This window comes from Fukomys damarensis, unplaced genomic scaffold, assembly GCF_012274545.1.
Source record: "Fukomys damarensis isolate Sample0158 unplaced genomic scaffold, DMR_v1.0_HiC HiC_scaffold_4, whole genome shotgun sequence".
NCBI classification, from domain to species: domain Eukaryota; kingdom Metazoa; phylum Chordata; class Mammalia; order Rodentia; family Bathyergidae; genus Fukomys; species Fukomys damarensis.
In genome coordinates, this window is record NW_022900916.1 from 39,882,247 (window position 1) to 39,895,796 (window position 13,550).

General features: G+C 37.0%; 1 protein-coding gene across 7 annotated transcripts in view; it reads left to right on the plus strand.

The window, feature by feature from the left end:
- The window catches only part of Grm8 (glutamate metabotropic receptor 8), a 796,352-nt gene that overhangs the window by 341,172 nt on the left and 441,630 nt on the right, over nucleotides 1-13,550 (plus strand). For all 7 annotated transcript variants that reach the window (XM_010633426.3, XM_033757950.1, XM_033757948.1 and 4 more), the window contains 3 exons: nucleotides 6,262-6,397; nucleotides 7,213-7,367; nucleotides 8,297-8,434. In XM_010633426.3, coding sequence (XP_010631728.1) covers nucleotides 6,262-6,397; nucleotides 7,213-7,367; nucleotides 8,297-8,434 — 429 coding nt within the window. The remainder of the gene's footprint in view (nucleotides 1-6,261; nucleotides 6,398-7,212; nucleotides 7,368-8,296; nucleotides 8,435-13,550) is intronic.

Below are 13,550 nucleotides of genomic sequence, written 5' to 3' on the forward strand. Positions count from 1 at the left end.
ATATATATATATATATTCAATATATCAAATTAAGTCCTACATAAATCTGATCAGGTCCCCAGAAATTGGAAATTGTGAACCATCTTGAGAAACTGGTAATAGTTATGCTTTGTAAAAATTACATTTAGTATTCTATACCCAGCTTTGTAAGTGATTTCATCCTAATAAGTTAATCCTTGATTTCTTTCACAGTTGGAACTTGGTGCTGTGGCATTGCTTTTTGTTTAATTTTCCTCCTACTACATTATTAATAAATATTTTTGTCTTAAAAAAAGCAACAAGTAAAAGCAACATTCTTTATCCTTTTAGATTGTTTTTACGAAACTTCTCTGTTGAAATACTGGGAGTTTTATGGCTCTAATTCTCTTATCTGTGTAGGTTACAATTCCAGTTTTGTTCTGTTCCTAGAGATTGCCTCTCTTTCGGTAATAAGTCTCCTTGGAAAAAGAGTTTAATGTTATACAATAATATTCCATTAATTGTTTGATTTATGCTATTATTTCAGAGATGCAATATCTTTATTTCTCTACAAAATTCACCTTGTGTATACAGTGAATCCCCCTTCAACAGTCAGTGAGAAGCCTGTTATCCCTAACCCTGGGACTGTTTTAGATGATATTGGGTGCGTTCAGGGTGGTATGGTTGTAGACCCCTGGGACCGTTTTAGGCTGCCAGCTGCCAGCTCTCAGCCCTGTGCAGTATGATCTGGCTACAAAAAGCTTTCTGTTCAAAGCCAACTTTTTACCTTCCCAGGGCCATGTGCAATGACTGATTGTATTAGTCAGCATCCTCCAGATAAATAGAAGAAATGATTATCTATCTATCTATCTATCTATCTATCTATCTATCTATCTAGATGATTATAAGAAGTAGCATGCATAATTAGGGACTCTGAGAAGTCCCATGATCTAACATTTGCAAGCTGGAGACCTGGGAGAGCACACAGTTTTGCTCTAATGTTTGAGAACCAGATGCACTGAGAGCAGAAGATCTCTGTTCTTGTTCAAGCAGTTAGATCAACTTGATGTACAGCCTTTTCCCAAAGTTTTTGTTCCATTCTGACCTTCATTGGATTAAATGATGCTGGCTCAACTAAGGAGGACCATCTGCTTTACTTAGTTCATCAATCAAATGCTAATCTTTTCTAGAAACAACCTTACAGATATACCTAGAAATAATATTTAACCAGCTATCTGGAGAGCCTGTGGCTCAGTCAAGCCTGTGGACACATAAAATTAATCATACTGATTGAAATGAAAATATATGCCTGGCCTTTGTGGCCTGTTTCAAAGCAACTTTGAAAGCCATTCTAGTCTCAAAGGTCCCTGTCTTGCTGAGGGCCTACCACTGCACCTAGGCCATTTGGGTTTCTTCTCTGCTCAGCCTGGCTTCTCCCCAAACCTCCTCATGGTAGACACTTAGGGCAAATTTCATGCATTTCCAACTCTCTAATAGTATCATCTCAACACTTCAGAAATTTAGCTCTTAATAAGGTGCCACCGATATTTAAATGAAATATGTTTTGTTTCTAAAAAAAAAACAAACCTTTTGCTTAAGTGTTTGCTCCTTAGTCATTTAATACTTGTTACTATTCTTTTATTATTTTAACAAATTAAATACTGAACTTGAATAGAAATTTTAAAAGTATTGATGGGCTCCCTCCTAATGATGACTTGGATTCTAGGGATAGGAGTTTAGGGGTCGATAAAAGAATGTAAATAACTTTGCTTATTTTCTCACCCTGAAATTGTCCTAATCAAATACAGATATTTTATTTATTAGCATAGGTGAGTGAGAAAATATTACTTCTGAGAATTTAAGATATTTCATGATATTTGCAAAGACTAGTGAAGGGTTCAAGAAGTGGATCTGTTGAAAATTCCATTTCTTAGGTATAAAGATCAACTACCTCCCCTCAAGCATGTGGGTGTTGATGCTTGCCTGGTTATTATTATTATTGTTATTAACAGTAATAATAATTGCCACATTTGTCTAAAACTTTACTCTTTTTAATTGGAATTTTCACAGCATCCCTGGGAAATATTATGAACCTTTTCACAGAGATGAGAAAAATGAGAAACGAGGGACTTGCCTGAGCTCACAGTGTACTCACCTGTGGGTCTTCTGACACTAACTCTGTTTCCTTCCCCACTCCACTCTCTCTTTACACTAATGAATCAACACATACCGACCCTTTGTGTTCCGTCTTGGGATGTCAGATTATTCCTCAGTCTTCTAAAGAGGTGAAAATTCTACAATGAGACTGTTTACAAATTTGCTCCTGTATTATCAATAAGAACAAATTGTAAATTGTAATGCCATTCCACAACTGAATACACCAAAGACTAGGTGGTATTTTAATTCATGGGATAATAAAAGCTATTATGGGATAATAAAAGCTATTATTTCAGTGGTAGTTGCCTCTGAATTACCAGGGTCCCATTTAAAAAATTTCTTATAATGACACTTATTTTAAAACATATATGCAGTTGATTGTTTCTCTGCTTGACTGAAAGGTCAGTGAAAGAAAGACTGCATCATTTCTATTTCTCTATCCTAGCAGGGCTTTTCACAAGTCTTGCATTTATTCATTCAATGGTATTTGTTAAAATCTCTCTGTACTAAGCATAGGGCTACTATTGCAGGTACAGCAGTAAGTGTGAAAGACAAGGTCCAGTAATCCTGGAGTTCTAGTGGATAAGAGGGGAAAAGGTAAAAACAAAACAAAATAAAAATACAATTATTGAGATTGCTGCAGTACAAATGTGAAATAGAAGAGAGACCTCAGGAAATTCTTTGGAGGACATGTATTTACAAAAATGATTGGAAAGTTTTTAGGGTTGACTGGCTATAGGCTGAAGAAGTTTAAGTCAGTTCTATAATCCACATGAGTCCTAAGTGTCATAATTAATTTCTTAGTAGTCAATAAAAGTCCTGTATTTATGTAGCTGTCAATTAGACTTATAAGGGACAACCTGCTGGGTTTTTTAAATGAGTCTTTAAATTTTCTTTATCTTATTCGTGAAGCAGCATTTGCAGCCACTAAACCACTAAGTTATACATAAAGTCAATTATGGATGGACAAGATGTTGGAAGAAGTCTAGATTTAGAATCAGATAGCTCTGGCTTTAAACCTGGGTTTCAGCTTTTTGCAAGCTGCTTTTTTTTCTGTTCTGCTTCATCATCAGAATATAGTGATAATACCAAACTTCGAGCGCAGCCTTTAGACATAACAAGAGTACCATAGAGGAGATGAGAGTGTCTTGTGTCTAATATACACAAAGAGTTCAATTCAGCATGTGATCTTTAATTATTGTTAAATAATCAAAAAGAGAAAAACTACAGACTACAAGGAAACCACACAGGAAACTTTAGAAAACAATCAATTATAAATTCTTCCAAGCAGTATTTTTTCCCTAAGTGCTAAGCTTTAAAAATTGATTTTTTGCAGAATAGCAAAGTTAGTGTCACTTGAATTGTACACAATAAGAAATCTTTCAGAATGGGATATGGAGAAATAGATGCAATGGACAGATTCTCTGATGAAGGCTAGCTTCTCTTCTTCTTGCCCACTCCAGAAGTTGAAATCAAGACAGTTTCTTTAAGAAGTCAAACAATAGATGTTAAATATTATATAAAAGATGCATTTTATCTAGGACTGAATGTTTGAATTTCACTGGATTTTTAAGCCAAATTTGAATAGGATGTAATAACCCTTGATTTGCATGAAGTCACAGGACTATTTAGGAGGATGTCACTAATTATTAATGCATTTTGATAACCATTTGTTCTTTCATTTTTGTCTAATTTTAAAGTTCTTGTCTGACTCTTCTTATGTGCACATCTTGTCAGTCAATTATCTTATAATACTGCTGAAGACAAGCAATCTTTGAATACCTGTAACTCCTGAAACATAGCAGACCATGAAGGCTTATGGATGTATTACTGGTTTTGACTGATGTGAAGATAGGCAGTGTGAATGAGTTTCGGGGCTAAACAGTGCAAGCTAATCTTCTATCTCCAATCACTTGAAAAGTAACCAGTCTAAAACTTAATCAAGTACTTGCAAGTCACCAAACAGGAAGATGCCATGTGGAACTGGATCTCTACGGTATTTATCTGAAATCAATGAATTGTGCAGTGTCTTTTTCCTGGGAAATACAAATATAAGTTGAAGAAAAGAAATAGAAAAAAAAGTGAAATGGATGTAGACTGTTAAAAATCCAACCAAGCTAACTCAGCCTTTTATAGACAAAAAGGTACAATAGATCCTTAGTGAATAAATCAATCGGTAGGTTCAGACAAAACCATGTGTCTTGATTACCTGTTTGCCTCATCTGAAATAGTCATAATAAAACATTCTTAATTTTCAATTCCTTTAGCTCTAGAGCCACTAGTCATTTCAGAACAATGCTCAGGCTATAGCGTGTCTTTAATGGGATGCTTAAGTAATCATGACAATTTAATTAAAAGGCCAGTCATTTGGAAACAGCTTTTGTTCTCTAGAGAGTGTTACAGATTCCGTGTTTCTACCATTACCTAATTTTCTGCCACTGCCTAATTTTCCCACTCACTGTGGTTTATTTGTTGATTTGTAAAGACATTCTACATAATTCTCAACATATCTCTGAAAGTTCCAAAGGTTTCTTTCAGAATTTGTGATCACTCCTTCCCAGGCCCGTTCACTAGGACAATCTTCCTTATTCATAGAGAGTACTTTTCTTGGTGTGTTCTTACTGGCTCTTCTTAACTAGAAGCTCTAATCTCATTCATAAGGGTAACATTGTCATGACCTAACCCCCTCCTTAAGATCTCACCTCCTAATACTACCACACGAGGGATTAAGTTTACACATATGAATATTCAGCCTATAGCATTTGACATGACTAAAGTGTCACTCTCAATTCGGATCTGCTATTTTTCCTAACCTTAGCCCCAGCCAGTTTCTACTATAAGCCATGATCAAGTTAGGTTCTTTCATACCTCGAGGACTACCAGGAATGTTCCACAAATCTAGCTCTTTTAAGTATTTTTGTTACTCCTTCCTCTGTGCTCCCATTATATGGTATACTGTTAATTCTGTAATTTATCCTATATTCCTTGATAATTTATTGTAATGCCTATCTCCCAGACAAGATAGTATCTCCTGAATTAGACTGTGTATTCTTACCTTTAAGCCCAATGCATAACATCCAATGGCATCCAATTATAGATGAATGACTGAATGTATTGTCAATTGTTCAGAAGTAAAAATGCCTTTGCCTACTGAAGCAGTGCTGTAAATGGTGGTTTAATTCTCAGAAGACACTGAAAAGCCTGTTTAAACTATAATGCAGTGGAAACCTATTGCTAATACTGAGTTTTCTTCTAGTATCAGAATAAGCTTGCTATCTCTCTGCTCCACTGCAGCGGAAGAAATTCCTCCTACTGAAACCCAGAGGCAGATTTTTTTTAATCTTTCTTTTTTTTTTTTTTTTTGAGACAGAGTATGAATGTGTAGGTCATGCTAGCCCCAATACTGCGACCCTCTTGCCTCAGCCTCCAGGGTTCTGGCATCATAGATGTGTACCAGCTGAAACAAATATTTTTTTCTTGAGATCTTTTTGAAACCTTTTTTAGCCCAGTTTCTGTGAAGGAGAGGTAAAAAGAAGAGTTCCTTTCTTCCTCCCTCTCTGCCTATCTCCCTGTCTCCCCCTGCCCCCTTACGACTTACTTCCTTTTTCTTTTCTTTCTTTCTCTTGTAATATAAGATCTAATTCTGGCCAGGGATTTGGCTCAGTGATTCTGCTGCCTGCCTCGCAAGTGCAAAGGCCTGAGTTAGATCCCTGGTACCACCCCCCCAAAGATGTAATTCTGCCAGTTTGATTTTTGTGGTGGAGACATATGTTAAGTGAGGATTTGCATCTTTGAGACTTGTCTGTGCCTTCCACAGCCTTGAAGACTTTGTCTCATTGACATATTATGCTGAGGCATGAGGATCTTACTGCAGTATTATTAGCAATAAAATGAAATTAATTTTAAATGAAGTATACTAATTAATAAAAGCAGCAAAAAGCTCATCTATGATTAAGAAACTGATGTCATTTGATGCATATATTTTAATGCAAGCAAATGATTAATTTTAGTAGGTGAGAATAACAAATACTTTGACAAGCTATATCCTCTACTGAATTGTGTACTTTTATAAAATAGTTAATTTCATTGATATTCAAGTGTTCGCTAAATAAGTGTTCTTTCTAAATTCTCTCTTTTTTTAAATAGGTGGTGTTTGCATTGCTCAATCACAGAAAATCCCACGTGAACCAAGACCTGGAGAATTTGAAAAAATTATCAAACGCCTGTTAGAAACACCTAATGCTCGAGCAGTGATTATGTTTGCCAATGAGGATGATATCAGGTGTTGACTATTTTTCTTGTATATAAAGGATCAGATTTGTGCCCCACACCTTGTCAAACATACTTCATGTTCATTGTAAAATCTTGTGAGATTTCACCAGAATTGCTAAGTTCCCCTGCAATTATGACTGCGTTTCACAGTAGACAAAACAGACTTCTAGTTTCCACGTCTAAAATGCCTGTAGAGTAAAACCTGGGAGTGTATGAGATGAGACAAATAAGGATGATAGACAGAGTGCTGGGAAGGAGGTGAAGGAGAAGGCTAATTAACATGTACCGGAGCTAAAGCCTATGCTGTATTTCCTTCAGGAGTCGATAAGGCTCCAGCAGTTAGAATGATTGACTAATTGTTTAACAGTAACCTACTGAGTATATTTAACTTTCTAAAGCTGGATGTCTTAGTCTGCCTTATGTTGCAATAACTGAGTACTGTAGACTGGGTAATTTAAAAATTAAGGAAGTTTTTTTTTTAAGCTTATGCTTTTGGAAGCCAAGCACATAGCACTGAAATCTGCATGGCGTTTGGTGAGGGTTGAACCATGGAGAGCATCACCTGGTGAGAAAGAGCAGCTTCTAGCTTGGTTCTCCCCCTCCCCTTAGAAAGCCACTAATTGCTCTCATGGTAGCCACGACCTCATGATGTTAGGTACATGTAATTACCTGTCGAGAACTGTATCTCCAAACCAATAACACGTGACCTTGGGAAGTAAGTTTCAATGATATGTAAAATTCAAATCATGGCACTGGTCTTAGAACGTTTAAAATTGTAGTGCTTCTTGATAAATGTAGTATGCTTTTTTATTATTGTTCCTATAGGAGGATACTGGAAGCAGCAAAAAAATTAAACCAAAGTGGGCATTTTCTTTGGATTGGCTCAGATAGCTGGGGATCCAAAATAGCACCTGTCTATCAGCAGGAAGAGATTGCAGAAGGGGCTGTGACAATTTTACCGAAAAGGGCATCAATTGATGGTAAGGATGCACCATGGGGGAATTTGGTTTAACCTGATTGGATCAAAACTCAAAGGCACAACTGGAGTATCTGAATAAAATTAAACATAGTTCCTACTGTTGATTCTGAACGGAATTTTCAAATCTGTCGATGAAAGTGTTAATACAGTGTTTATGTAACCCATCATATAATGTAATAGGTACTCTTTTATGTTTTATGGGGGTTTTCTTCCTTTAAGGAAGAGGGTTATAATGTGATTGGAGGAAAAATATTTGATTTATAAAAATGAATGCGTGTGTGGTTGATCCTGTGGATAAATAAATTCAAGAGGAAAGAGTTGGAGCATTCCTGAGAAAGTCAGTCCCTCAAAATATCATTTCCAATAATCTTGACAGTGACTTAATTCTATCTTTAACATTATTTTTGGAGTAAAGCACTATTTCCAGGTGGCCTCCCTCTAACGATATAGTTACATGAGCAAGTTAACACTTTTGCTCACTTGCCATGATTCTTTAAGGCTACATTGGTACCAAATGCTTTATCAAATTAGCTGAAAAATGGAACATACAGGAGAGGTACACCTTGAAGTAGATGGAAACAGGAAATTCTAGAACATTGATCCATGAGGGAAAGAAATTGGAAAAGTATGCATTGGAACCTGAACATTTAGGATCAGGTGTGAGGCCCTAGTTGCTGTCCCTGGGAGGTTCAGAGTGGAGGGAGAAGTCGTAGGAGACATTGACAGTGGGCTTCACTATGGTGCTTGGTCTACAGCAAGGTGCTGGGGAAGAGTGTCATCCGCTGAGCCTCCTTGACTTTCATCATAAGAGAATCCTTATTTCTGGACTATTTTGTTACATATATTGATCACAACACAATGTCTATTCAAAAAGGTGATTTTAATTGTGATTTTGGAAGCATATTAAAATTCCTTTCTTCTTTAAAATAGGATTTGATCGATACTTTAGAAGTCGAACTCTTGCCAATAATCGAAGAAATGTATGGTTCGCAGAATTTTGGGAGGAGAATTTTGGATGCAAATTAGGATCACATGGAAAAAGAAACAGTCACATAAAGAAATGCACAGGTAGCCACTTAAATGTTTTCCTTGCACATTTGTCTTAGCAGTATCTGATAAATGACATTTTGTGTATGAATAACGATGAGGATTTTTTTCTATTTCCTTGTGTCTTTTGTCATGGTTTCTCATCAAAGCTGACTGTGCCCTCACTGCTATTTCAATAAACTTAGTTTTTCTCATTGGTTCTTACTATCAGTCTACAAATATTTACTGAACATATACTCATGTGTACAATGCTGGAGTTTTTCAGTTATGTTTGAGTAATGTTAAGTGTCAACTTTGGGGACAGGATTTTATTAGTTTTGATGGGATACAGACAAACAAGACTTACTGTTGCTCTCTATGAGTTAAAATGTAGTAAGAATAATGAATCTGTGTTGCTATTTGACAGTGTTTTTCAACTATTTTAATCCATGTTCCTATAATACTTTTTTATCTGAACATAGCAGTTGTAGTTCTGATTTTTCAATGCTTTACTTTCTGTCACTTATCCTTAAAAATAATAATGATATTCAATTATCCTTTTTGATGTCAGAATTAAACTGTATTTATTTGAAATAAAATTAGGAATTAAAAAATTTTCTTTCCTCTGAATAGTAACCTTAGCAAGATTGCAGATATAAGGGCAGCATAATATCTATCTTTATTAAACTAACACATTGAAAATTATATTTCAAGAAAGTTGATTATGGCAGGATGAAAAAACAAAATATTAGGGATAAGCATAACAAACATGCATAAATCCTCTACACTGAAGCCCACAAAATCTGAACTTTTTTTTTTTTTTTTTTTTGGTACCAGGGATTGAACTCAGGCCCTTGCACTTTTGAGGCAGGTGGCAGAACCACTGAGCTAAATCCTGGCTCTGAGCTTGTTGGAACATGTTTGTTAACACTGCTTTACCTCATCCCTCCCCCAACTGTTTTTGATAAATCACCTTTTCCCTCTACCAGAATTCCTTTGGAAATAGCTGTTCAAATAAGAGAAGTAATATGCTAAATGAGCATACATATAATCAGAAAGAAGACGGAGATGAGAAAATAGGTGCCATACAGGGAAAGAACTGACTTTAGGTTTGCTGTGTGACTGGTATTGCTCAGTAACTGTGGTGAGTTAAGAAAGACAAAGTCTATGCTGAAAGGACTTTAATTTGAGTGTCATGGGATATGGGGAAGCAACACTGAGAAAGAAAACATGGAAATGAACATATCCTTCCAGATGTTGAGATGTGCTTAGCAGGAATGGCGGGAGGGGCAGAGGTGGGAGGGAGGCAGGCTGAGTGGAGCTATGAGAGAGGTTGGCAAGTAGTTTGTGTAATCTCAGGATAATCTACCTAGAAGTCCATGTTTGGGGTGAAATGTTGCCGCCATGCAAAGTTGCCGCTCATCTGAAGACACGAGGCAGCACATTTCAGGACCTAGAGTCCACATGAGCCCCTTTTGTGCAAAGTGTTGAAAAAAACAGTCCTGAGAAGCTGGAGTGAGAGAATCACGCTGCAAAGAGAGCTTGAGGCAGAAGAAGCTGAAGATGTAGGTTATGAATGGTCTTGAAGTTCTTTCTAAAAGTTCCAGATTTGATGAATTTGGACTTTATCCTACCTACAGGACAGAATGACATAGGGCTTTTCCTACAGAAAATTTCCCAGATACCTGTTTCAAGAAGACTCTTCTGGCAAAAGTGTGAGGAGAAGTTGGATTCAAGGCTACAAAAGAGCCAGGACTCATTCAATCCATCTGCATCTATGCAAGTGCAGGTTAGGCATGGGATACACACATAGTATTTATAAAACATGGGGTGTGATGGCACTGGGGTAGGGATAGTAAGGAATGGAGGTTCTGAGTGTTACATTTTAAAGTGAGGTCTAGGAAAACAGTGATATAATGAATTAGCAGAGAAAGCTAATTAACAGTAGATGCTTGGGAACTAATTTGACTCGGATTTTGACACAACCACATTGAACTACCCAGCAGATGGCAGTATAAGGTCTGGGCCCTACAAGGAGTTCCCTGAAAGTCCAAATAAGGGCATTGTAGATAGAGTCTTGGATGTTAAAAGACAAGAGTAGAGATGTGGTTGTTATAGGAGACTCAGAAAAGATGAAGGATGATAACAGGAGCCTCAAAAGGAGGAGCAAGGAAAGGAAACAGAATAGTGGATTTATGGAAGGGAGATGAACGGCATCAAGGTTGTTATTAGTCTCTAGGGATGAAAAAGGTGTCAGAGTTGCAAAGCTGAAGAGAGACCAGGCTGAGGGATAAAAAGTACTATAGAAACAACCGAGCCATGATAGGTTCACCAGGGTGGGGTGGGGATACAGTTTCAAGAAGTTTGGCAAAGAAAGAAAGTAGGTAAGGTAAGAAAGCTAGAGAACAAAGCAAAAATGAAGGTTTTAAATGGACAGGGTCTGTTTAAACATGTTTTCAGGTAAAAGGGAAAGAAGAGAACTTTTTAGAGATGACAAACAAACAAACAAACAAAAAATTCAGCGTGGAGCAGGATCTTGAGGAAACTTCAAGAAGAGGCATTAACCGCGCAGTGTTATGTCTGAACAGTGGGATTTAATTGGGGGAAAAAATACATACAAATATATACATAACCAGAGAAGAAAATTCCATGATTAAGTGCTAAATTTGGATACAGATATTAAAGAAGTTCAGAAAAATATATGACTGTAAATTGAAATTGTAAAGTCCACAGTTTCATGGAAGAGGTGTTTAATAAGAAGAATTTAGGAAAGAGATGAGGGAGAAGGTGTGTCCCCAGGCCAAAGGTGGGGAGTAGGGCATATCATAGAGGTGAGAGAACAGCAAGGGAGCTGGCTCGTTGGAGATGCAGTTAGGGAATAATGGGAAATAAAGAGGAGCCAATTTATAGATTTGTAGAAGACGTGTACACAGAGAATGAGTTTTTCATTGATATGTGTTTTTGTACTTACTGTGCTTAATTCTGAGTTCTGAACATTATTGTTTGGTCTTCTACACATTCAAATCTTGTTTGGACTGTAATAATGGAACTATACTAATTTTATGAACGTGTGTGTGTGTGTCTGTGTGTGTGTATATATTTATGCCCTTGTCATGTACGTTGGTACTAATTTCCTGCCACTGTAGACACACATACATGCCTGCATACACATAACAAATGGGTAGGACACGAGTTGTTAACCAATCGTATACAATCATATAATCTTTAAATACATTTCAGAAAAAACCAGTTTCATAAACTCATATTTTCCAGGTAAATTTAGGTAAACAACTCTCTTTGGCATCTGTAAACAGCATGCACTAGATACATACTACAGTTATAAATACTGAATTGGTATGTAGAATCTAGATTTTATAGCAAGTATGCTTTGGATCCCTTTGATTTATTTGGGTGATGCTGTAATTGTAATAATTTTTCCAATTAGGACTATTTCTAGTGCAGTGAAAATGGTGTTTACTCCAAATGCTAGAGCAAACTAACCCTTAGTAAACTGGGTCAGTAAAAAGATTTTCGTGTAAATTCCATTGTGAGGTATCCCAAAATATCTTGTCTCTGGGCAGAAAACAAAGAAATAATGAAAAGTTCTAATTAATTTTTTTTTTATATAGTAACATATAAAAATTTCCAGATAACAAGAGAAAACATTTGTGCCCCAAATTCCTATAATACTTAGTTTTCATCTCATTTAGGGAGGGAGGAGGGAGCATGTAGAGAAAGTATAAGAAGTAAGTTTATAGGCTATTCACATGTAGAGTGGCCCAAGGCGTGAGAATTTTTAAATTTGGCCTGAAAATGTTCATCTTTAATGAGGAAAAATTAAGGAACTCTCTGAGAGCAAGAGATCTACAAGTTTCTTTCCCTCCACGTTTAAAGCATCATTCTCAGGTTATTTGTGTTTAGTAAAATTTTCCATTAGGCCTTGGTAATCTCTGAATGTAGTTAGTTATTAACTTTCACTGGGAGAAATGCTAGAAATATATTTACATGGATAAGGGAGTGCTTCTTAGCAGGGTTGGGTTTCTGTCTTGCTAATTTCAGGAGACAGAACATTTTTCAAGACGTGAGGAGCATCCTCTCCCTAACATTAACTCAGTTCAGACAGTTTTTTGAGATGATTCTCCTCTAACATCTCAGGAAAGCTTTCAGAAAGATGTGACAGTACTGCTAACTTTTGATATGCTGGCCAAATTCCAAGTGAGGTAATTCCTACCATCCACTTAGCTATTTATGTAGTTATTATTGCTTCTGAGAGCTGCTGAGTTCTGAAAGCTACCACTACTTAATCCTGCTTAAAATTCCCTTTGTCTTTTTCAAGAACAGAAAAAGGACTCATACTTGTTATCGGCAGTGATGGGTGTTATTTTATAGATGTTTATCTGGCCTCTCGCTCCCTTCCCTCGTTCTACTCTCAGCCTTAATGCCTTTGCACTCCCAGAACTCACACCCACAGACTCCTTGAGCGTGTCTCATCCCTTCTCTGTCTTTACACATTTTTCACTCACCTATTTCCCTAGTTGGGCCTCACCCTCTACTCCCCTTCCGTGGTTCCCTTTCATTACTTCCTTTTGTCTTTTCTTTGAACTCTCCTTTATCTGACATTATTTTGTCCAGCAAGGTTCTCAGGAGGAGGGCAGACTTTTCCCTCAGAGGTGGTGCTTGAGTCTTTTGGTGACTGTCAGTTCCATTCCATCTTCTCTAACGAGCAATACACAATGAGTACCGAAGGAACCTGAGTAGGTGTCGTTCAGCTCTCACCTCACAGATAGGCTCTCTCTTGGCTCACACTGTGCCTTTCGCCTTTATTTCTCCACCATGAATTGGAAATATCCCTGCTCTTATCTAAACAAGATCCTTTGACCGACCCACTCAATCCAGTTGGTTCCATCTACCACCCTTGAATCTTCCTTTGTTTCCTTCATCCACTCATTTATTCATCATTATTCACTTACAGATTTCCTTTGAGTAGTTCACCATGTGCCAGGCACTATGCCGTAGTGATGAACACAAAAAACAAATTTCCCTTGACTTCAAGAATGTCACAAAGACATACACATTGCCTGTTGAATGTGAAGTCTTTCTGTGTCTGCTGAGTTTTAATCCTCAGCCAGGAGGTTGGGGCACTGCAGCTTGGCCTGCA